Source organism: Simochromis diagramma, unplaced genomic scaffold (assembly GCF_900408965.1).
Source record: "Simochromis diagramma unplaced genomic scaffold, fSimDia1.1 OVJJ01000483.1, whole genome shotgun sequence".
Classification (NCBI taxonomy): domain Eukaryota; kingdom Metazoa; phylum Chordata; class Actinopteri; order Cichliformes; family Cichlidae; genus Simochromis; species Simochromis diagramma.
The window spans coordinates 5,425,766-5,448,212 of NW_024386835.1; the positions used below are offsets into that span (position 1 = coordinate 5,425,766).

At 42.4% G+C, this 22,447-nt stretch overlaps 2 protein-coding genes across 3 annotated transcripts in view; one reads left to right on the plus strand and one right to left on the minus strand.

Annotated features, from left to right (window-relative positions):
• The first annotated feature begins 6,087 nt into the window (after positions 1-6,087).
• On the plus strand, positions 6,088-11,758 carry LOC120731770 (twist-related protein 2-like). Its single transcript, XM_040028988.1, has 2 exons — positions 6,088-7,231; positions 11,665-11,758. The coding sequence occupies exon 1, from the start codon at positions 6,357-6,359 to the stop codon at positions 6,927-6,929; it is 573 nt and encodes a 190-aa protein (XP_039884922.1). The 5' UTR covers positions 6,088-6,356; the 3' UTR covers positions 6,930-7,231; positions 11,665-11,758.
• Positions 11,759-13,225: 1,467 nt separating this feature from the next.
• The window catches only part of LOC120731769 (histone deacetylase 7-like), a 39,826-nt gene continuing 30,604 nt past the window's right edge, over positions 13,226-22,447 (minus strand). For both annotated transcript variants that reach the window (XM_040028986.1, XM_040028987.1), the window contains exons 20-25: positions 20,923-21,020; positions 18,049-18,167; positions 16,776-16,909; positions 16,598-16,682; positions 15,020-15,167; positions 13,226-14,922 (exon numbers count right to left, since the gene is read on the minus strand). In XM_040028986.1, coding sequence (XP_039884920.1) covers positions 14,904-14,922; positions 15,020-15,167; positions 16,598-16,682; positions 16,776-16,909; positions 18,049-18,167; positions 20,923-21,020 — 603 coding nt within the window. In that variant the 3' untranslated portion in view covers positions 13,226-14,903. The remainder of the gene's footprint in view (positions 14,923-15,019; positions 15,168-16,597; positions 16,683-16,775; positions 16,910-18,048; positions 18,168-20,922; positions 21,021-22,447) is intronic.

A 22,447-nucleotide genomic window follows, 5' to 3' on the forward strand; every position in this document is an offset into this window, starting at 1 on the left:
CAATTTCTTGAATGAAGTAAAAGTTCTTTTACTTTAGAGTGCCAGATAGAAGGTGAACGGGGATTTACGGGTTTGCTGGCTTTTCCACTGCGATTGATGAAAAGCGGAATTAATCATACAAAAATGAAGTATTTGATCTAAAAAAAGAAGCATCAGGAAGAAAAAAAAAAACCGAAATGAAAAGAAAACATCTTGAATTGGTCGAGAACCAGATGGCCGCTTTGACATTAAGAAGTCGCTTTGGCATTTTAAGAAGGCAGTCCCAGAATGATTTCCGAGGAACTTCCGCAAAGCATGGTACAAAGCCCACAGATATTTAAGCAATATCCATAGCAATTTACTGTTTTATTTACAAACTGAAACATATGTTTCTAGACCTTTTGCAGCCCCCCCTCCGTCCAATCCCTTCCTTTTAACACACTAATTTACTGATGCAGGATTTCTCCCTGTTTTTCCGCTTTTCTCTTTCTATTTTTGACCTTTTTCCTCCTCATCTGTCTGTCTTCATCTGCACCGACCATCACTCATCAGTCAATTGAACCGGCTGTTGACAGCACGCTAGATGGCTTACCTTTACACTCATCTATTGTTCATTGCTCCTCTGATGTGTTTGTGTGTGCGATGCTCTCTCCGCCTCTGGGACCACTGCGAGCTTGCATCTGAAACATTTTAGAGAGACACATATTTGCTGTTTTAGAGCACAAAGGGATATGCCATGGCAGAGGCTGTTTGAAGTGGCTTCACAGGGGGAACCAAAACCAGAGCGAGGGATTTGAGAAACCATAAAGAAACGTTAACGCAATGTAACTTTGGTAAGGCCATCTAATCTAATGGAAGTGGGGCCTGATTCAATGTGAAGGCAGACCCCTTTGAAGCTGGCTCTGTTGATGTTTCTAATGCAATAGCTCTGCTTCAGAAACGCAACATTTCCCTCCACCTTGCAGACAGTGCTTCACTGGAACGCCAGACAGAGCTGGATGCGTGATAGTGTCTAATCCTGGATTTTCCAGGTTCACACTGCTTCCAGGAACTAGCATTTGAAGAGTGAGTTTTTAGACACTTGACCTGACAGGGATCTTTATCTGAAGAACTATCGCTCAAACTGATTCATGGTATGTGTGTATGTTTTGTTTGGGGGTTTTTTTTGGTCTAAAAAGGACCATAGAAAGCCAGAAAGGTGTTTGATTGCCTTCTCATCTCATATCAAGATATTCAGACATTGTAGACTTAACGCCACAAGCTTTTGGCTTGGTGTTGAATGTACACTACATTTCACATATGGTAAAAGGTCATTATTGTGTTTCTGTTTCACATTCAGTTGAAAAAGTGCTGTAGAAAGAGTCTCTTCCTCCCAGACAATACTTGCGGCTTGATAAGCTCGTTTAAGAAGTTCACACTGAAACAGGATTTTCCAAGTGAAGTGGCCACATGGTCAGCGCTGATCTGCTGACTCACTGTCAGGCTTACTTACAAGAAAAGTGAACCTAACATGGTGAAGTTGTGTGGCTGACTCAGCAGTGAAAATGACTCTCATGTGATGGTTTTCTATAAATAGAGCTTGATCGCATCAGCGTCTTTCTGCCTAGCTGTCTAGAGTCAGCACTAAGTTTAAATTAAAAAACATTTGGGGGGCGGGGGGTCATGTTGACTACAGAGGCAGCTTTGATAGAAATCCAAATATCCTTATTTGTGTTTACTTCCAATAAAGTTCAAATCCAAATGTACTTGCAATGTGTTGCCCTTGTAATTCATTTTCTGATTCACAGGGAGATCACAGGACGTCCTGCTCGCACATATGGAGATGATATGATGTAACAGTGAAGCAACACATATGCACACCTACCACTTGTTTATACCTGCATGTTTAACGCATGTCTTTTTGTGTCTGAAATAAATCAACACACTTGATCAAGAAAGAGAAATACCACTTTCACATAACACACTTTTAATTCAGTGGTTCACAAACTTATCTGCCACGTATCAGTTATTACTAAAAAACTAAACAAAACAAGCAGGCCCATTTATTTTCAGCAAACTCTCATATTTAATCAGTTTAGTTCCCTCCACCTTGCAGACAGTGCTTCATTGGAACACCCGATGGAGCTGGATGTGTGATAATGTCACTACACATTCCCACCCCTTCTTCTGTCTTGTAGCCATCATGCACTGCTTCTTCTTCTCTGGATGTGCCAGAATTAGTCCCACGACTCTTTTTTTCCAGCCTAACCTGCTGCTCCGCCTGCACCAACCCAGTGTGTGTTATCCCCAGCTCAGCTGTGAGCTCCGCTGGGACTGTTTGTAATGTGCCACGGATGGACCCCAGCACTTAAACACTGTAATCAGGGCCAGAGCAGGATATTGGCTAAATTACACATGAAAGCAAGGACATTTGAAGGAAGCCCGAGTGCTAAATATTATGATAAATTACAATCTAATACGAAGAAGGCACAGCTAAACAAGAATAATAGATGCTTGTGCGCAGCGGGGGTAAACACACACCTAGAAAAAGTGTGTCAATCAAGCTCACCTCGAGGTCTGTTCAGGAGCATATCTGGACCATTGATTGTAAGACTTCAGCAGCAAATGAATTTCACCAGTTGTGAGAAGTTTTCATTTTATTTATTTTATTTATTTCTGCATTATGAAGCATGAACAAAAGTTGTACGTGGAAAATCAGTGTTTTTAAGGGCTTGTCAGTGCTGGCGGATGGATTTGGTCATTTCAAATCAGAGATGAAAGCCCGGGAGAAATATTCTCGTTTGGATTTCTGGAAACAGATGAGAAGAGTCTGTATCATAAATATCACATTTAGGTGAACAGACACCAAAGAGGCAGGAAACTATGAGAAACAAAGAGCCTGGTGAGAATTATAATTATAATAAGACTTCTATGGGCTGTTGTTGTTGTTTTTCCTTTTTTTTAAAATTTTGTCTACCTGCCCAGGGGAAATGGTTGCCCATTTTGCAGTGAGCAAACTCTGATGTAATTACCACTAACTGCGTGTTGTCTCTGTAAAACAAAATAAAATAAAAAAGTCATTAAAGCAGTGGAGTGTCTTTTTTTTTAATGTGCTAGGTCTTGTGCAGGTATTTTTAGTGCTGAATAACCTGTTGTGCTTTTGAGATGTTGGCGGGTGGATTTTATGAGCTGTTTCCAGTCTTTATGCTAAACTATGTGTAACTCTGCAAATAAACAAATAAAGAAAATGAATGAATACATTTCGAAGCCTTTCTTTAATCGAAAAGGTCCCGAACCAGGAAAGGCAGGAGGTTTGACTCTGTGTTTAGATCATCCACACCTCTCCTCCTCATTAGTAGTCTTCAGGCTCCCACCACCATCACCACCACCACCATCCCCCACCTACCATGCACCTTCACCCCACCGCACACCCCGCAGCCTACTCCTCCCGAACCCCTCTAAGTGGATACCCCACAGGAAGGGCTTCTCCACGGAGGGGAAATGGGTCCCAGATGTCTGCCTTTGTGTCACTATAAGCTCCTGGGGAGGGATGGAGCTCTTGAAGGATGGGTATGGTTGTAGTGTGCTGTGTGCAAACTTCAGTAACTGCGGGCAGGAGGGTGAGGAAATTCTCAGGGGTGAAGGTGAGGAGGAATTCAATGATTGGTTCCTTTTGTTAGGCCAGTATGGATTTCCAAACACATCACTTACGATCGGTCACGCCGCTGCGCTCCTACCAGCTGAGTTTGTCACCGCGGAGTCACATGATGGTAATTGAATTGACTGCATTACGGACATAAAGATATTTCCCCCTGAACTTCAAAGTGTAAGCGTGGCTACTCTTCAGTGCAGTATTTCAGTCAGGCTAAAACCATATGGTGGAGAGACAGAAACAGACAACATACTGGCTTTTTGGATATCCAAACCCCCCTGTGTGTGTGTGTGTGTCTGTGTATGTAAGCCTATATAGTGTATGTTGATATATTGATATGTGTATGATCTATTTTCAGCTCTAAAAAAGCTTAATTATGACCCCTGTGGAAACAGAACAAAGATGAGAGCAGGTCTGAGTGTTTAGTGAAACATTATGTCAGGACTTTGACAAGGAAATGAAATGTGCAACATCAATCAGCCTATGAGGATCGAGATCAAACGAGCCTCCACACTCCTGCATCTGGTTCTGTTTGGACAGCCTCACTTTTTTCCCCCCTTGTCCCTCTCCTTTCTTCTCCTTTTTCTTTTCCCCCCTTTTCTCATTCTTCTCCCATTCTCTCCTTCTTTTTTCCGCCTCTTCTATGCGCCACGACATTCTTGTAGGCCTACCCGCTTATGTTTGCTCATTTTTTCCATGATGGTGGCACAGAGCCACGGCTTCGCTAAAGGTAAGCAGCAGCTTCCGAGATTAGCCTGAGCAACGATGACTTTCCTGTCCTTCCTTTGGCTCCACCAGAGGTCCCAGCAGGCCTCAGTTTTAATACCAGTTAATCCTTAAGTTGACTTGGCCGCTTATGTAAATGTAACCTCATATAATTCCCCGTTTCTGTCCACAGCCTTTTGCTTTGATGACCAGATGAGGGGTTTTTTTTGTTTTTCTCTCTGTTTCTCTCTCTCTCTTCCAAGTTGATTGAACCCAACTGGGATTGAGCTACTTTCCGCTCTCTGTGAATGAAATGTAAACCAGTGCAATCATGGGGCTCATCAAAAATCTTCTGAACCACTCTCTTCGCATTCGATCCTTTAAATACCGCGCCAATCACATCCAAATTGTTGGCTCGAGGCTGTCGGGCAGCATATAGAAACTGATACGAGGTTTTAGTTACGATCCATAAAACCAGTGTTTGTAAATAATACCAGTTTCTGAGTGTCTTTACGCAAAGTTTCTGAAGCTTCAGAAACATCAAAGATGTAACCAGCTTTATGGAGATGGAGGTGTTGAAATGTAAAGGCTGTCGCTGAGCATGCTGTCATCAAAAAGTACAACATTTCTACAGCTCAGAGCGGCAGAAAACTCCCCGCAAGACTTCTCAGCAGTGATCCACAGATGAGTCACTCCAGTCATGACGCATGAAGGTATAAATGGTTTTGGCTGTTGTTGGGAAACTGACAGAGATTCAGAGGTAGACTTGTGCAAGATTTAGTGATGTGTCCAAATTGTAGGTTGCACACAGTGTACAACCTGTTGTCATTTTCTCACGCGGGGCCTACCTGCTGTGTCACGACTGCCAACGTGTGGAAAATACATTTTAAGTGGCTGCAGACCCAGATGGGTTCGCGCTGTGGAGGAACATGTGTCGATCCCTGCCCCGAAGCCATGGATGGCACAATTAGGTGCTCCCTCACCTCTGCAGACTGAGGTCGCTGGGCCACTCAGGTCAGGGGGTTATTTAGGGTCCTGGCAGTCCTCCCTTCCCAACCTGACAACTGATGTCGGCAGCGATATTAATAAGCTGCGCTTATTTGTTTAGAACTTTTCCATCGATGTGTCACATTTGGAGGGAAAAGGAAGTTTGCAGAGGCTGGTATGCAGATTTTAACTCGCTGGCTGACAAAAAACATCTTTCTGAAAAATACCGCTGTACCTTTTGGCCTGTCATGGCAATGGGCGTGATTTATAAACATAAATTCCACATCATAAAGTACATTATTATACCGATAAATTCTCTGCGGTTCTCTAATCCATTTGTTTTTTTAGCGAGCGTCTCATTGTCAGGATGATAAAGAACATGACCGACACATGCTTAGGTGAACTCTCTCACGTTTGAGTTTTAAAGGGAAAAAAAGAGTTAAGCTTAAAGCGCCACTATAATCATAAAAGTATTAAAATGTTAAAGCTTACACGTGGTGACTGTCAGAGATGCAAGGTTTGTGTAGACACGAGGATGCAGGCGCTCTAACGGTCCAGCCCAAATCTGGAACCCATAAAGCCTCAGACATCTCTGCAACATTAGACACAGCACTTCTTATTGGCTAAGCGACCCACTTACCCCCTTTTCTCTATCGCCCGCCCAGCTAATGCACACTTCCTGCTTTCCTGCCTGTTTCATACCCGGCCACACCCTCTGGAAAACATTCGAGCCAATAAGAACTGCCCGCAGGCTCCGGGTTGGCGTTTGGGTATAAAAGAGGCGGAGGTGGACCTGCCTGTCAGATGGTTTGTTGTTGTTCTGTCTGGCAGGTTGAGAGGGGAATGTGAAAGTGAGAATTTTAACAAGGTAACCAGGAAACAGGACGACAAGGCATCCAATCCGATGGAGCTTCAGCAGTCGTGACTTACACAAGCTTGTCAAGCTGAGGGTTTTTTTTGTTTTCTTTTTTGAAGCTGTAAGCTCTAACGATAAAGAACCGCACAAAATCCAGTTTTTGTGTTGGTGGCTGGAAGGTTATTAGTGGACAGGAGAATGAGAGAAGAGGTGTCCTGCACCAACTCCCCTGAAGGAGGACTGGGGGCCAGCGAGGAAGAGCTGGAGAGAGGATCAAAAAAGACCCTTCAACCAGGAAATCGAAAACGCTCCCCTTATCCCAAAAAGGACAGCCTCAGTCAGGCAGAGGAGAGCAGCACAGGCAGCTCCAGCAGCCTGCTACCGTCTGGGCCAAAGAGGATGAAGAAAAGCCCCTCAGCGGTCGTGTCATTGGCCCCGACGACTTTGGGCCCCAGGCCCGAGGCGCCCTTCGAGGAGCTCCACTCTCAGCGTGTCATCGCCAACGTGCGGGAGCGTCAGCGCACTCAATCCCTGAACGACGCTTTTGCCTCTCTGCGCAAGATCATTCCCACACTACCTTCGGACAAGCTGAGCAAGATCCAGATCCTGAAGCTGGCCTCACGCTACATCGACTTCCTCTACCAGGTGCTGCAGAGCGATGAGATGGACGCCAAGCTGGCCAGCTGCAACTACCTGGCCCATGAAAGACTCAGCTACGCCTTCTCCGTCTGGAGGATGGAGGGGGCCTGGGCCATGTCTACCAGCCACTAGGACCCCACTGAACTTCTCTTGTACACCCTCTCGTGTCCACATCTTCCCTCCCTCCCCAGCTCTGTCCGTGTCTGCACTCATTTCCTGATCTTTAAGCCTCCTTCTCCCCTCATGGTCTAACCTTCTCATAAACCTCTGCAGTCCTTTCTCGTCTCACTCCACCTCCATAGTTGAACACGCTTTAAGTTACTGAAATCTCCAAAACCTAACCCCGTTCCCCTCCACTCTTTCCACCTCTTTCTCCCTTATCTGTCCCACAGTTTTTTCCCAGGGCTATGATTCGCTCCACTGCAGCCCTTCAGGTATGGATGAAATACACACACACACACACACACACACACACACACACACACATTCGTGCAGAGAATAGTGTCGAACATATATATATACACACACATGTGTACAGGCAGTTTGTGGCTCAACATTTAGACTAAGATTTCAGTGTAAGTGTGCTTTCTTCAATCGAAAAACACAAACTCGATGAAAACAAAATGAATAAAAATGGTTTGTTAATTTGATCAAAGAAGGAATAAATGATGTGGACATGATCTAAAATTTGAGAATGCGATGCACGCCACACAAAGGTGACGAAAACTCTTCTTTCGGAGTTTTATTATCGGAGAATTTAACACTTTTGCTTCATATAGTAAATGCAATCAGGAAGACAGGAATTGAATAAACGGCTTTTAATATATGAATCAAAATGTTACAGTGCAAATGTGAAGAGCTAAAATGTGTGTACGTCAAAACATGACAGAAAACTTATTTTCCTTCATGTGAAAAAATACAGTAGGACCAAAAGCGAAGAAAACTTTGCTTTACTTGTTTTAAATCGTAATTTCTATCAAAACATAGAAAAATGAATTCAAGAGCATGCTTTAAAAATGTCTGACAAAATAAGCTGCAGTATTATTTTTCATGTAACTGTGATATCAGTCTTTGATTTCAGTGTGCATGTGTTTTCTTTAAACCTCAAATCTTAACTTAATTTTTATTAGCTAGTCATCAAAACAACTTACCAGTTAGTATTTTTTCTTTGTTTGTTTCATTTTTAATTCATATTTTAAAAAGAGTAATACACTGTCAGTTATGATCTGTTGTTTTGTGTATAAATATTTGTCACACACACAAGAAATTCAAATACAACTCAATCCCATGTTGGTTTTGTGTAAACGGATCAGAAACTTTGGAGTGGGACTCTTAAAAAAATACATTAATTTAATAATAGACAAAATGTAAATTTAAAATAATGTAAAGTACAAACGTATGTAAAGGTAAAGTTATGCAAAAAGGAAAGTAGATAAAAGGAAAAAAAATTCTAAATTTAAAAATAGTTTAATTGGTTAAAAATTTATTTTCTATTTTCTTCTTCTAACACATTCAGTCACAAACAAAAATGTCTGCCCACCTCTTTATAATTTTTTTCTCTTTTCAGTGTAGTTGTCATTAACCACCCTCCATGCATTTTCAAAATTACCATAAAAACACTTTCCAGCAGATAAGGTGAGGACGATTAGTGCACAGACTTAAATAAAACACAATCAGGGGTAGAGCGTTAATTTCAAAGAAAGAGGTCCTTTGAGCATCCTGGTTGCTTCGCTTTATAAACCAAAAATCAGCTAAAAGCACATTATCATCATCATCAACACTCCAGTGTTTGACATTCCTCTGATGAATGTAAGACAAATGTTTTCCTCTGCAGTCTCCAGGGCTTTTTTAAAAAAGACAACCCCCCCCCCAAAAAAAAACATTTTAAACAGACACCAGATTCCTGCACAGGTACAGCAAGGGGGTGGGGGAGAAAGGGAGAGTGAGGGGGGGAATGGAGGCACATCACTCTCTCTCTCTTTCTCTCTCTCTCTCCCTTGCAGCCTTGCCCTCTTTCCTCAGGATCTTATATCGTGCAATCAGGCCTCGCTGGGGCCCAGACAAGCAGGAACCTTTAGATTGGAAACAGTTGTGAGGTATTAGGAAGGTGTGTCTACCAGGGTTAGGGTCAGCCGCACGGGGCTGTGTATGTCAGCACATGTTTGTGTGTGCTTGCTGTGTCTGTGTGGTTGTAGTGAGCTTTAATTAGCTGTGCAGCAGTGTGTGTGTGTGTGTGTGTTTGTGTGCAAACATGTGCATATAAGTAAACAGGAATACATTTGCAGATGTTGTTTCAGTGATTTTTATCTCTCCCATCTTCTGGTTTCAGTTTGGTCAGACTTAGTTATATTTCTTCCAAAAAAAAAAAAGGCCATGAAGGTCTTTGACAACATCAAAGGATTTATTAAAAAAAAAAAGATAGGCGGGTGAAGACATTGTGAGGAGCAAAGGCCGAGCAGAGATTAATCTGGGTTTCAGTGCAACATGCTTTTCTAACAGCTAGATCGCAGGTCAAGGTGAACACACACACTGCAAACAGGCACAGACACAGTTCTCTGATCAGGCCTTTAAATGATTACAAACATATGCAGCATTCATCCCGAATCACAAATGATACTACAGGTACTGCTGCACATGGGCTTCATACAACCCGTGCTTATATACATATATATTACACTGTCCAGACACACACATGCAGCTGCTGCTATGTGCACACCGCAGGTGTTCCACTCTGAGCTAACTCACCAGACATCGTGGAGTGGAGCGGGGGGTTGGGGAGGGCTCCAATCAGCGGAAAGCCAAGGCCCCTGCTCGTGGACACGACTGTCCTTGAACGCATCGTTGTAGTTATTACCTACCACTTTGACTGCTCTGCCTGTTATCATCAGCTCTGCAGGGGCCGCCACAGAAAGTGCTGCAAACTCAAGGCCTGCGCCTGCACGACCAAAATGTGCAATTTTAGGAAAGAGCTGAGGTTAGAAAGGGTCAGGACACTTCAAAGGCGGAGCGTGCACGCATACGTGCATGGGTCCTAAAACAGTCTGTGTGTGTGTGTTGATGAGGCCATGTGTACTTGTTTTACTTGGTGTTGGACAAAATAACCCAAACAACTGACATCACATGACGTGCTTGTAATGTTCCCTTGTTTAAGGCTGTTTATGGTGTGGTATCAGATATCAGTGAATAATTGTTACATCCTTTATTTAAAGATGTTGAACAACATCAGTGCCTCTTCTTTAAGAATGACCAGTGTACAAAAATGGTTTATAGAGTTGGAGAGTAGACGGACAGTTAATACATAAACAGATAGTAGATATGTAATTCATACATTATTCAGAAATTCAAAATTCCATACACGTACATTTAAGGCTTTAAAATATTCTAGAGGACTGCATAGTGTTCCTGCTTTTTTTCCTACCTCAGATTTTTTCAAAGAAATCACATAGTTGTTTATTTATTTATTTGTTCAATTGATGAGTATATTGCAACAAAAGCAAAAAAAAAAAAAAAAAGCAAAGAAATAAAAAAACAAAAAGTTTATAAAATTCACTGCTTTTGGTGTAAAATAACATTTTATATTTTATTTGGAAGCCCGCAGCATGTACACACGAACACGAATCGGCGCAGACATTTTTGTGCATTTTCATGAGCACGATTTTGAAGATGTGTGGGTGTCTGGCTCAGCGTGAGATGTTCAGAATGAAGCGATTGTTCAGTCTGAGTTGGAACAAACAAGACTCTCCCCTCTGTTTATACTATAATCACAATGCCTGTCACTGCTTTCCTGTGCCGGAACCCCTGGCTCTGCTGCATCTGTGCACATATGTGTGTGTGCGTATGTGTGTGTGGTGTTTTACAATTTGGACTGACCAGCTGTTGGACGCTCTTCTGCACATATTAAATATCTGGCTTTCGCTGCTGGCTGATCTGGGACCAGATGTAAAGTCCTCTGCGGCTCATCTGCGTTTTTAAAAGCCTCATCCAGAAGTCGTGGCTTCTGAGAGTCATCTTTATTTTTAGAGATCCAAACTAAGAGCTGAGTGCAGGTGGGAGGATTGTGTGTGTGTGTGTGTGTGTGCGTGTGTGTACATTTGACTGCTCCACGCATATGCGCTCGAGCGTGCATTCGAACGTGTGCTGGTCAGACAGCTGCAGGGATAGAGGAAGGTCTTCTGGTTTGACACGTAGGCAGCAAAGAACCACATAACACAAGCCCAGAGTGTATCAGAATCTGCACGCTTACACAATATAACGAAACAGAAATCGTTCAATCATTTAAAAACATTAATAAGGACCGACCCCCACACGAAAACCTTTACATGTGCTTTCTTTAACAAATAAACTTGGCTTGAATCCAGTGCAGGTGTACCAATAAAAACTATTTTCCAGAGACGTAATTAGTCAAATTAATCAAATACAAGAAAAGTGTGCATTTAAATACTGACCGGGCATGAAAATGTGAGGCAGGGTGTTTAATGGCTTTCCAGCACAAAAGAGGTGGCCCCACGCTCTGTGACTTGAAAAACAAAGCACCTTTTGGATGGGAATATGCGCGCGGCATGCTTTCGGGGTACGATCAAAGTCATGTGACCCTAGCCCTAACACACACATACATCCGGCTTCCGCTCGCAAGACTTCTCGTGGTATTGCGGAAGGGCACGCTATAATTAGGGAAAGCTGAAAATGATCCAGATGAAATGTTTGCCTGTTAAAAGGAGAAGCTGAAGAGCTGTGGGGATTTTTCCGTTTTTGCTTGTCTGCGCTCACATGTTGTATCCTCAACACATTCACCCGGTCTTTAATTTGTGTGAAATGCTATAAAATGCCCATAATGCTAACTTGCCTTTTATGTTTCTTCTCCCTGCAGAAAACTGACAAATGGAAACTTCACTACACTCGAAGAAATTGGTTCCTGCCTTGACAAATATCTCCACTTTAAAAAACAAAAAAACAAAACAAAAAAAACAAGGAAAAGAAAACTTTCTCTTTCTCTGGACAAGTCTGGCCTCCGTGCGGTCGCCCGGCCTTCACCGAGTGTTCCCGAAACTCTGGTGAAGATCCCTCGATGGCCCGACGAAGAGCTGAACACTTTGAACGATGAAACTGAAATGAACTTTTTAAAAAAATAAAAAATAAACAAAGATCAACGAACAGCTGGCCTGCGGTGACAATGAAACAAAATGGCTGCTGGTTCGAGTGCCTTCGGTTACACGGCGATAACCACCACGGCGAGATCCACCCAAGTCTTCACAGTGGATGACTCACTGCCAGACAGACATTAAGATGACTAATGATAATGGCACAGTGATGGTTAGAGGGCGGTCACAGCCAATGAATGTTTACAGCTAAAATGCTAATAAGCTAATCGCTCTGGCTCTGAAGACCCCGTCTTGAGGGAAGAGGAAGAGCACGAGGAATTTGGCGCAGATCTTCGACTTTGTAATAACTGGATCGCTTTCTGTGTATTTTGTGGGTTTTAGAGTGTATGTGAATCGGTATACGCACACTGTATTACTTTAAACTCTGCTTATCCTTTGCTCTCGCCTTTATTGGAAAAAAAAAGGAAAAAGTCTTGATACCACCACTGATCCCAGTTCAGCCCCCTCTGTTTTTCATTTTACTCTTTTCTAGTAGAAAGCTGCATTTTGTATTGCAAGAAAATCTCATTTAAGTAGTTTTTTTCTTTGTTTGTTTTAATTCCAGCAGCTTTAAAATATCTTTGCAAGCTTATTTTCATTGAAAAAAACGCAAAAATAAAACAGCGGAAATTTTCGTATAAAATGTGCCAAAGTGGCGACAAAGTGATTTGAGCCACAGCAGATTCATTTGTAACCATGCGGTTTAAAAGTGTTGCTTTTGTACTGCTTTGAATTTGCTTATGATCATCTCTCTTGTGTGATATCCTGTGGAAATAAATTTTTTTCCTCATGGCTGTACATAAGTACAATATTGTATTTTTGAAGGAGAATGGAGAATGCTGGGAAAAGAAAATGACCAAACAAAGAGAAAAAAAAAGTAAAATAGGAAAAAAGAAACAACTGATCTTTCTTAAAATGTACATAATTTACCTTTATTAGGTTTTTTTGGGTGAAAATAGTAGAAAAAGGCAAAAGTAAGACAACAAAACCAATGTCGCTATGTACACTGTACAGAAAAAAAATCAAGACAGTCAGTTATAAAGAAAACTGGACTTGACCTAAAGTAAAAATTCCAGTTTGTTAAGGCTACCTTTACACAGGTTGGTCAGAACGATCGTTCGACTGATAATTTGGTCTCTGAGTATGCACAGGGTTCATTATTTGGGCTCAAATAAAAAAATAAATCATTTACACTGATTAAGACACGTGATATGTCAGGTCGCTGTCGACTGAAAGCTACGCTCCTCCGTCAGGATGTCCTACAGGATGTATTTCGTTTTTCACATTTTCGTAACATCAACAAATGTCGGAAAGGCCATGAGTTACATACAGAGTGCAACGTAAAATACAAACAAACTAAAAATAAAAAACAAACAATCAGACATACTGTATTAGCACCATCACAATCATGTTAGACATGCAAAGAGCACTTCAAAGACACAGAATCTGAATATATAAATAGGAGTCATGTCGAATTGATTTGCGTATATAAATGTCCTGCGTTTTTTTTTGGTGCTTTTCGACTGTTTGGATTGAGAAAAGAAACATTCGCAAAGTCTTCAAAGTCTTTGAAGTTCTTCAGGCCATGCCAGTCCAGGGACAACACATTGTTCTCATAAGCTTTGGTTGTACTTAACCTGTGTCCAATTGCACTGTGTGGATATTTAACTATCTCAGTATTGCTTCATCCTAACTAAACCACTATCATGCCATTGTTTGGTCCGGGGAGCGTAACATCTCTGAGGATGACAGTAAATAGACTGGCGCTACATAGGGGATGAACAGAAGACAGATCAGATTTTAAAAAAAAATAATAATAATAGAAAAAAAACATGTAACAAATACAGCAGGAATGCTCATCCACAGGTAGAAACATCAAAGTTCAGATTTTGAGACCCGAGTCGCTCTGACCCTCGTTTCCGAGGGCGAGATAAGTGCACTTTGTGTGAGTGAGTGTTTGGATGCGAGTCTCATCCAAAATGTTAAAAACTGATGTGCATTGTCACTTGTACAATCATTACTGAGTGGTTACACTGCATTGAGGCATCATGGGTGATTCTGTCTTATCTGACAGGCTTATTATCCCCCCTTCCCCCGAATATCAATACCACAGCGACTGGAGGTATCAGCTCTTCATTGTGACTAATGCTACCAACACTAACTACAGCATATCTACATATTTAAGATGCACTTCAGAGGAGCGATACAAATAACTGCAGCAATCCGAGGTCTTGCTACACGCGCTCGCCCTGGGTACGCCAAGAAAGAAATGATGAAAACGCTGAAAAAAAATATGTCAGACCTCATTGTAGCTTCACTCATGATTCTTAAAAAACAATGTCATCCCCCCCCAAAAAAGTGTTCCTCCGGTCAGATGAACTGATGATGAGAACAAACGTGCAGTGCAGGATGATCAGAAAAACCCGCTCGATCGCGGTCGCACGCAGACGAATGACATCGCGGCCGAGGGATACGTCTGCGCTCCATCACTGCACGTACTTTTGGGGACGACTCCTTCTTCTCAAACTGAGTGGCTTCGATAAGCTGAGGCGACCTTTGACCCTTCCTTCTAACAGTCTTGGGGCTCTTGCTCAGAGTCGTGCTGGAGTCATTTTAATTCAGTCTGCAAATGTGCAGAGATGTGTTTTTCTCTCAAGATGTATATGCTACATCACGTTGTTGCAAAACCCTTCATTAATCTGCACCTGGGTGTCTCCTTTAGCTTTAGCTCTCATTGCAGCGAGGGATGAGAGTGAGAACGCGGCCCAGATGATTGCCGGTCGTCGGTGTGTGTGTGTGTTTGGATCAGATGGGTCAGAATTCAGCCAGTAGTAATACAGGTGGAGTTTTTGTGAGGTGACATCTGCTTCCAGTGACGATCCAAAGCGCTGCTTTGCGTGTTTGTGTGCGTGTGTGTGGAGTATGTAGAGGCTTGAGTCTTTCTTCAGGGAGAATCACCTTTTCTCCATCATTTCTCAGAGGGTTTCCTTGATGACAAAGAGAAAGATAAGGGTTTAACGTGCATAAAGTACAACATTATGGCAGTGCTAAAGCAGAAGATATGAAACACAGAGCTGCCCTTACCTGTCAGATGCGAGAGACCCCATCGACAGAGAGGCGATGGCGCTGACAGCCTCGCTGTCCGAGTCTCGTCTCAGTCTTCGTCTCTGCGCCTGCAAGTAGGACATATCCACTGTGGAGGTCGAATCCTTCAAACTCTGCCAGTACTCACCTGCGGGAAGCGAAGAATGGAAAAAAGATGGAGAGGAGGGAGGAAAACAGGAGAGAGAAAAGATTAATGGCCGCATTCATTGGTATTTCAGAGCTGTTTTCATCCTGAATTGTTCCTTGAGGGAAGGCGTCTCCATTATTAAAGAGCACTGCACGGTGTTTGATCCGCTAGTTGTAGCCGTTTGATCTGAATATAAGCAATGACTGTGACATAAACAGCCCGTGGTCTAAATATCCATGTTGATAATTTCACGAATGTAAACTCAAATTCAATCTGTTCTCTCAGGGCCTCGAGTCCCGTGTCACACAGCGAAAGGAAAAAAAATTAGAGTTTGCAAATGTGCTCATCTCTGAGCGTGTGTGTTCTGGCTGCGAATGCAACTCACATATATTTCACCCCGGGCCTAAATTATGGGCTTAACATTCTTGTGGCTATTCAAATATTTTTAATTAATCTAATTTGGTTGGGATAACATTTGTGTGCAATCAGAAGGGGATGTTGCGAAGGTCGTGTGCCAGAGAAGTGTTTGAAGATAATTGGAGCCAGGGCGGCTGTGTGTGTGCGTATGTGTGTGTGTCTGTCTGTCTGTGTGTGGGACGGCTGGAGGGAGAGATGGGGAGACAGGGATGTAAAGGAGGAGAGGTGGTCGGACAGTAGGGGCGATGCGAGAAGACTTAGTGATGGAAAAAAATAGACATGTTTTATTTTAGCTTGACGAAAACGTTTTTAATCGAGCCGAAAAATATTTTGATGAAATTCCTTTCAAATAAAAATGCTAAATTGCTCTACAGTCATTAGAATTAGTAACGTTGATGTAATTTCACTCTTCCTCCTCTGTTGCTCATCTTGAAGTGTTTCTTTTTATTATGAATGGAAGATCCGCGGAGAGAGGATGCTGTAGCCGCACGGTGTGATTTTTGGGCCAATATTAAAACAATCTGACTTGACTTGAAATCCTTTCATGTATAAGGAAGTGAACATAGTGGTATAATTATTAATTTTGCAAGCAAGCCCTTTCTTTGATCTCATTTTCAAATAAAAGCACATATTTCAGCCCAAGGACCATTACTAACTTTCCCATTACAGCAACTTTCTTGAGAAACAATTCTGGAAGCAAGCACATCCGGTGAGTGCTAGCCATCTCTTCCACTTCCACAAGATAATGATGGACATTTGTTTTTGATTTACTATTTCTTTTGACAGTTTAAAGGTGTTTATGACTCAAATAGCTTATGGCCAACCTTAGAGAGTAAGATACTAAAGACAACTGAGGCAAACAGTGGAGAATGAAGTAAAAAAAAACAGCAACAAAATCTTTCAAACTAATGAAACGAAGATTATTTTTTTAGATCAATATTTTCCACAAGTTTCACAAGACTGCTCAGTGTCATGTTGGTGATGGTTTTTGATGCTGCATGTTGTATTCTCACCATGAATCTGGATGACTTTCTGCAGAGAAAGCACCGCATTTTCACAGGGCTTCTGGTCCAACACCGACTGGGACAGAGGCTCCACCTGTGGCACATGTGGTCAGAGGTTAGAGAGGGAAACATGCTGTAGGTATCTGTGAAAAGACACATGTTCTGTATGCACAAAAACACATCCAACCTCCATGCCCAGCAAGGCGCTCACACAGGCTTCGGAAGCATCGCAGATAGCTTTGAGGTCATGCCCACCCTCCAGAGCCATGACCACCTTACCGCCGGCCAGTGACATCAGTTGACGGGTCAGGAAGCCAAAACCTGGTGGAGAACAAAGCATGCACAAAACCGAATACACAAAGGTTAAGCCAGAAATTGTTTGTATGGGATTATATCAGTGCTGTGGAAAGTTAGCCACACTTTGCACACCGGACTCTGACAAATTACTGAGAATAATTTCACAACATCATGTTGACTGGTGACATCATTTCTTATTATGCAGGGGTCTGAAGCCTAAAAAATGAAGCCTATGCTGAAGCACTGAAAACTGCAGTTCCACTAATGTCCACTTGAGGCTGCCTGCAAAACGAGTCAATCTCCATAGACTCTCATATTAAAATAATTGCAGCAGAAATAAATATATATGAGTATACAGCCTGCTACAAAAAAGGGTTTGGTCTATACAGCTCATTTCCATCTATATGAAAGTTTTACAGATTGTTTTAGGACTGGTTAAACTACATTTTTTGAAGTGTAAAATGAATATAATTGGAGATGTGGCAGGTACACTGACGCAGCTACTGTAACAGCTGCCTGCTTCACCTCCACTAACTGGACTGCACATGTAGACAGTGGTTACATGTGGAGCATTTTAACTATTTTAACAACTGTGCTAACAACTGAAGAAGATCCCAAGAAGTCTGGGTCCAAGTTATAGTTAGTTTACTAGTAATTGATTCACATATTAGCACCGGATAGCGGCTATTTACAGGTTTAGCTTGCTAACAGAGCAGATGATCTGGCTCGAGAAACTACTCAAAAAAGAACTGTCCATAATACTAAAATCTTCAAAATGGGGCTTAACAAACCAAAGAATGACATCACAGTGCCTATGTGCATTTTTATATACAGTCTATTATGGTGATGAGTTTTAGTTAAACATAAAGACTGGCTCATATAAAGAAACAGGTTCTACAAACAAACTTTAACTTCTCTACAAAGCTGCACTCTGAAAACTGCGTTACACATCAGTGATGATATCTGACATCAGCACTAAGTCTGCACAGCATAAGAGTGTTTATCTGTTTGACAACAGTCTGTGAAGGATAGCCAACCTTTGTAACTGTAATAATAAGACATCTAACAAATGCAGGACATGCAAATATTTATTATAACTCATAAGGCTCATAAGAGCACGTTGATCAGGAAGTGTGCTGAATGAGAGGCTGGGTGAACCTTACACTTGGCTGTAACCTTGTATCCTCCGAGCGATGATGGATGTCCTTCGACAGCATCAAAGCCAGCTGACACGAGGACGACATCAGGGGAAAACTCGTGAGCGATGGGCATCACCACAGCTCTGAGGACCACAAAAGGAAACGCAATGGCGTAAAGCAAACACTGCGTGTTATGTTCTATTCATCAAGCAGTGCGGCCAGGCAGAAATTAGACAGCACATTTAAGAAGTAATTTTTTTTTCAACAGGTGTTCATGATTTGAGAGAAAATGAGAACTGAGGGGTGGGGTGAGTAGAACATAATGTGTGATCAAATTAACATCAGAGCAGGCTGTAACAGATTAATTATTGTAATGAAGAGAGTTTGAACAAAAAAAAAGAGTTGAAGTGACTGATTTCACAAAGAGCATTCATATACTTCACAACTTTTATCTGGACTGTTAACTGCAAACACTTACTTAATTGTAAGTGATTGCAAATAGCTCCCCTATTTGAAAATCATGAAAAGAGAAATTATCAAAGGCAGTGCTCCAAGTGCTTCATCTCTGTTCTTGATCCACTCTTGGTAAGCAGCCAACCGTGGAAGGTGGGGCACCTCCCAGGTGTGAATGTGTGCAACTGTTTAAATGTGAAGCCGTTAAAAAAGAAGAACGAGTGCTCTGCATACCTTACTTGGCTATCTATCTATCTATATAGATATGGGTCTACAAGTGGGACACAATTAAAAGTTTTTCTCTGCATGTTACAAACAGGTAAAGGGAGACCCTTGACATAAATAGGCTGAGGTGTCCACAGACTGTAAACTCCACTCATGGGAGCCCAGCTTTCTTGCTTCTTTGCTCTCCTTCTTACTTCCTCTTGTCTCTAGCTGCCAGTTTTTTAGCAAGAGCACACGGCCCATGCCGCGTTTGATTCTTTCTCACTCCCCCCCCCCCACCCACCCCCACCCCCTCTCAGCGGCAGTTCAAAGACGTTTGTGTGCGTCTGGTTCCTATTAGGAGCTCGTCCCTCTTCTCACGTCACTGACAGCCAGCCATCTGGGATCCATTGGGCCTAATTACGCCGCCTTTGGATTCCCTAACAATGTACCCCCCACTTCTTCTCCTCTCTTCTGCTCTATTCTCCTCTCCTCCACAGTTCATCATTGGTCAGTAGCCACTTGGAAATACACAGGAAATGTATTTACATGCACATACACACTATGTACACATTGCAATACCTGCATATGCATGCTCTTCCTTTGAAACTGCAAGTTTGATTCATGGTGTGCTACTGGTGATTCGGCCGAGCTTAAATTCTGACCGTATTAGTAATCCTCCACACAAATACGAAATGCATCATGACGCTTAATCTCAAAGCAGCTGAGCTCTCTCTTGATTGTACTAGAGTCCCACCACCACTCCCGACCACAATATTCCTTCGATACACACCCAAAAACAGAGACACACATCATCAGTAACCGCACTCTGGCTAGTTTTCTGTTCCATCCCGAGCAGAAACACAGAGAGTCTGGAACACCCTGTCATCTAAATCAAATTGAATTACAGAGCTGGCACGAGGTTAGGTAGACTTAATTGCATAAACACAAATTCATGATGCATTAAATTTTGTCTGTAAAGCATGCTACGCATTTATTCGCACTGGTTAATTCACAGAATGGTGGCAAAGTTCACAGAAAAATGATTCAAACTTAATATAAGTTGTTCTTTGTTTCTAACCCCAAACCCAACCAATTATAACTGAGGAATTCTGGTCTCTCTGTGGTGACATATGATAAAGGTTGCCCCGGACACGGCTACACGGTATGTGCCTCCAACTGCCACGGACCACCACGACACTCCTGCGCTACAGAGCTATGATTTGATATTAGCTTTTATGTGTAACACACAATACAGTACAGTACTATACTGCGGTTTACTAAGGAAGTTTTACACATGAAAAAGCTTGCCATTTCCCCAAACTGGATAAAAAATACCAAAACCAGACGGCTGCTCAGGAAAGGACCAGTTGTTTCTTAATTAGTATCCAGGGCTCCAGTAAACACTGGACTTAGTGTTTCTGAGGATGCCTATTGGCTGTATGGATTTTACCAGAATGGGTTAGCTCATTAGCATCTTTCCGTTGACGAGGGGCCCACCCACTGTGTCTGGTGCATGCAGCACCATGTAGAGAGCTTAATCATCTGGTGGCGAGCCAGTGTTGCTGACAGAAACATTCTGAGTTCATTACGTGTGTTTGAGAGTGTGGTGCAGAATCAAAGCATATTCATTCAAGAAAAATAGCTTGAATGAAACGAAAAGTGCTGCAAGACCAAAGGTGTGTCTGGGTAACACGCCTACGTAGGCCTCTGGAATTAGTTCAAAAATGATATCGATAATGTGTAATTACACATGTTATATAAAAAAATCATTATTGTTTAGCCCTTCCCATACAAAGTATACTGACACTGGGTAGCAACTGGCTCATAGTCAACATGTGTATTCGTGGTACTGTGATTTGAACAGAATGTGCTTTACCTGGGAGTGATCAGCTTGCGTATTAGAGATGTGTGTGGAGGATGCTAAATGACTAAAGTGCTTTCACAAGCGAGCTGAGCTGCATGCGCAGCTGTTGTGTTGACTGCTGAAGGTTGATAGGCGCACTGACATGACGAAGGAGGAGATAAGTGTACCTTGGATTCAAAACTGAATATTCGGCAAGCAATTACGTGCTGCTAACCGTAAGAGAAGTCAAACGTAAATATAATGTTCTAGGGGGGTGAACACCTATCTCAAGTTTTGAGGTCGATGCTACCTTCATTTTATTTTGGCAAGTATCTCAAACACCAGTATAGACCTTTAAATGCTTCATTACTACAGTATTATAGGAACTTCTTTACCTGAACGCAGCCAGGTATTCAGCATCGCCCATTGGAGGGTTCAGTCCTCCGGTCCATCCTACATTGACATTGAAGCCCTCACCTGGACCTGCACCCACCTGGATGAAGACAAACACAGAGGGGGGAGAGAGGGGGGTGCGTGTGTCAGAGAGAAAGAGTTTCCGTCAATGTCGAGAAAGTTAATGAGTCCCAGTGAAAGTTGAGAAACTGTGTGACGTTGACAGATTTGTGTCAAATGTTCACAAAATCAGCACCGCTGTTGCAAAACTTTTGCATTGCAGCAACCGAGGCGAAGTGGCTGCATCTCTTTAAGGCAGCACGAGGGAGTGATTATGATTCCTAAATGAAAGACGGATGGCTGTTAATTCAACACCCCTGTCCCTCCATTTTGATTTTGATACAATTTGTCAAATGGCCTTATAAATCACCCGGAGCCACAACAGAGTTACACCCGTTTACGGTTCCCAAGATTTAGGCTTACAGCTATACTGGGAAGTACTTTTCATTTGGCAACTGTTGCATGTTATATAAAAAAAAAACAAAAAAACAACTACAAATAAGAGTCACATACCGCATGTTGCATACTGTTTTATGTACTGAAAAGCTATGTAATTGAAATGACTGCATAATGTGCTTTTTTATATGGATGTTTAGAGAGTTTCATGTGTATGACATGTCAAATGAAAAGACATGACATACTGCGCTATACTGGTCATTTTACATGTTGTAAATATTTTAGTGATTTTTTTCAAGCTGTATTGGACTTGGCGTGTACTTGAAATTGCCAAGCAGAGTACACAAAGTTGAGTGGATCTCCTGTCAGTTTGACCTCAAATATTTTGGGGCAGAAAGTGAACTGAGTCCCGGGTCTTTGGAAAGAAGGTTTAAGGATTCCTGCCTCTCTCTTTGTAGTCCTGCTAGCAGCCATTTAGCTGCTCTCTAGGCCTTTCACCATCAGTCAATGTGTCAGTTTGAAGAGAGATTGAGGCGGTTGATTGACATGCACTTGGCAAAGATGTGTGGTAATTTTCTTTGTGTGTGCGTACGTGTGTGTGTGTGCATGGGTGTGAGAGGATGCTTGAAAGAGAAAAGAATGCTGATGAGCATCGCAGAGCGTCTGTCTCCATTCTTCTCTCAGTGGACGGGATGTTCACAGGGCAAACGAAAAACACATGAGGCCTCCTGTCCTCTGCCAACTGGTAATGTACCCGCATGCACGCTTGCACGTGCTCGTGGACACACACACACACACGCAACTCCTTCTATAGCTCCAAGTTTCTTGCACTCCCCTCTGTCCTCTTTCTCTCTTTCATGTTTCAAGAATTGCTGGACTGGATTAGGCCTGTGCTGGTTTCTGTGAGGTACTCGGCACTCTCTGTTATGCCTATGACATCACACCCCCTACCCCATGGTGTGTTATATACCTACACGGGGGACAGCGAGACTCCAGAGGTTTACCGCACTGTTCACCAGAGGTTGAGAGGCCACTTAAGGCAAAGCCACATCCAAGCCAAAAAAGCATTTT

Excerpts from the sequence above, each read along its gene's own strand:
- LOC120731770 (XM_040028988.1), top strand. The coding sequence starts at position 6,357 with ATGAGAGAAGAGGTGTCCTGCACCAACTCCCCTGAAGGAGGACTGGGG.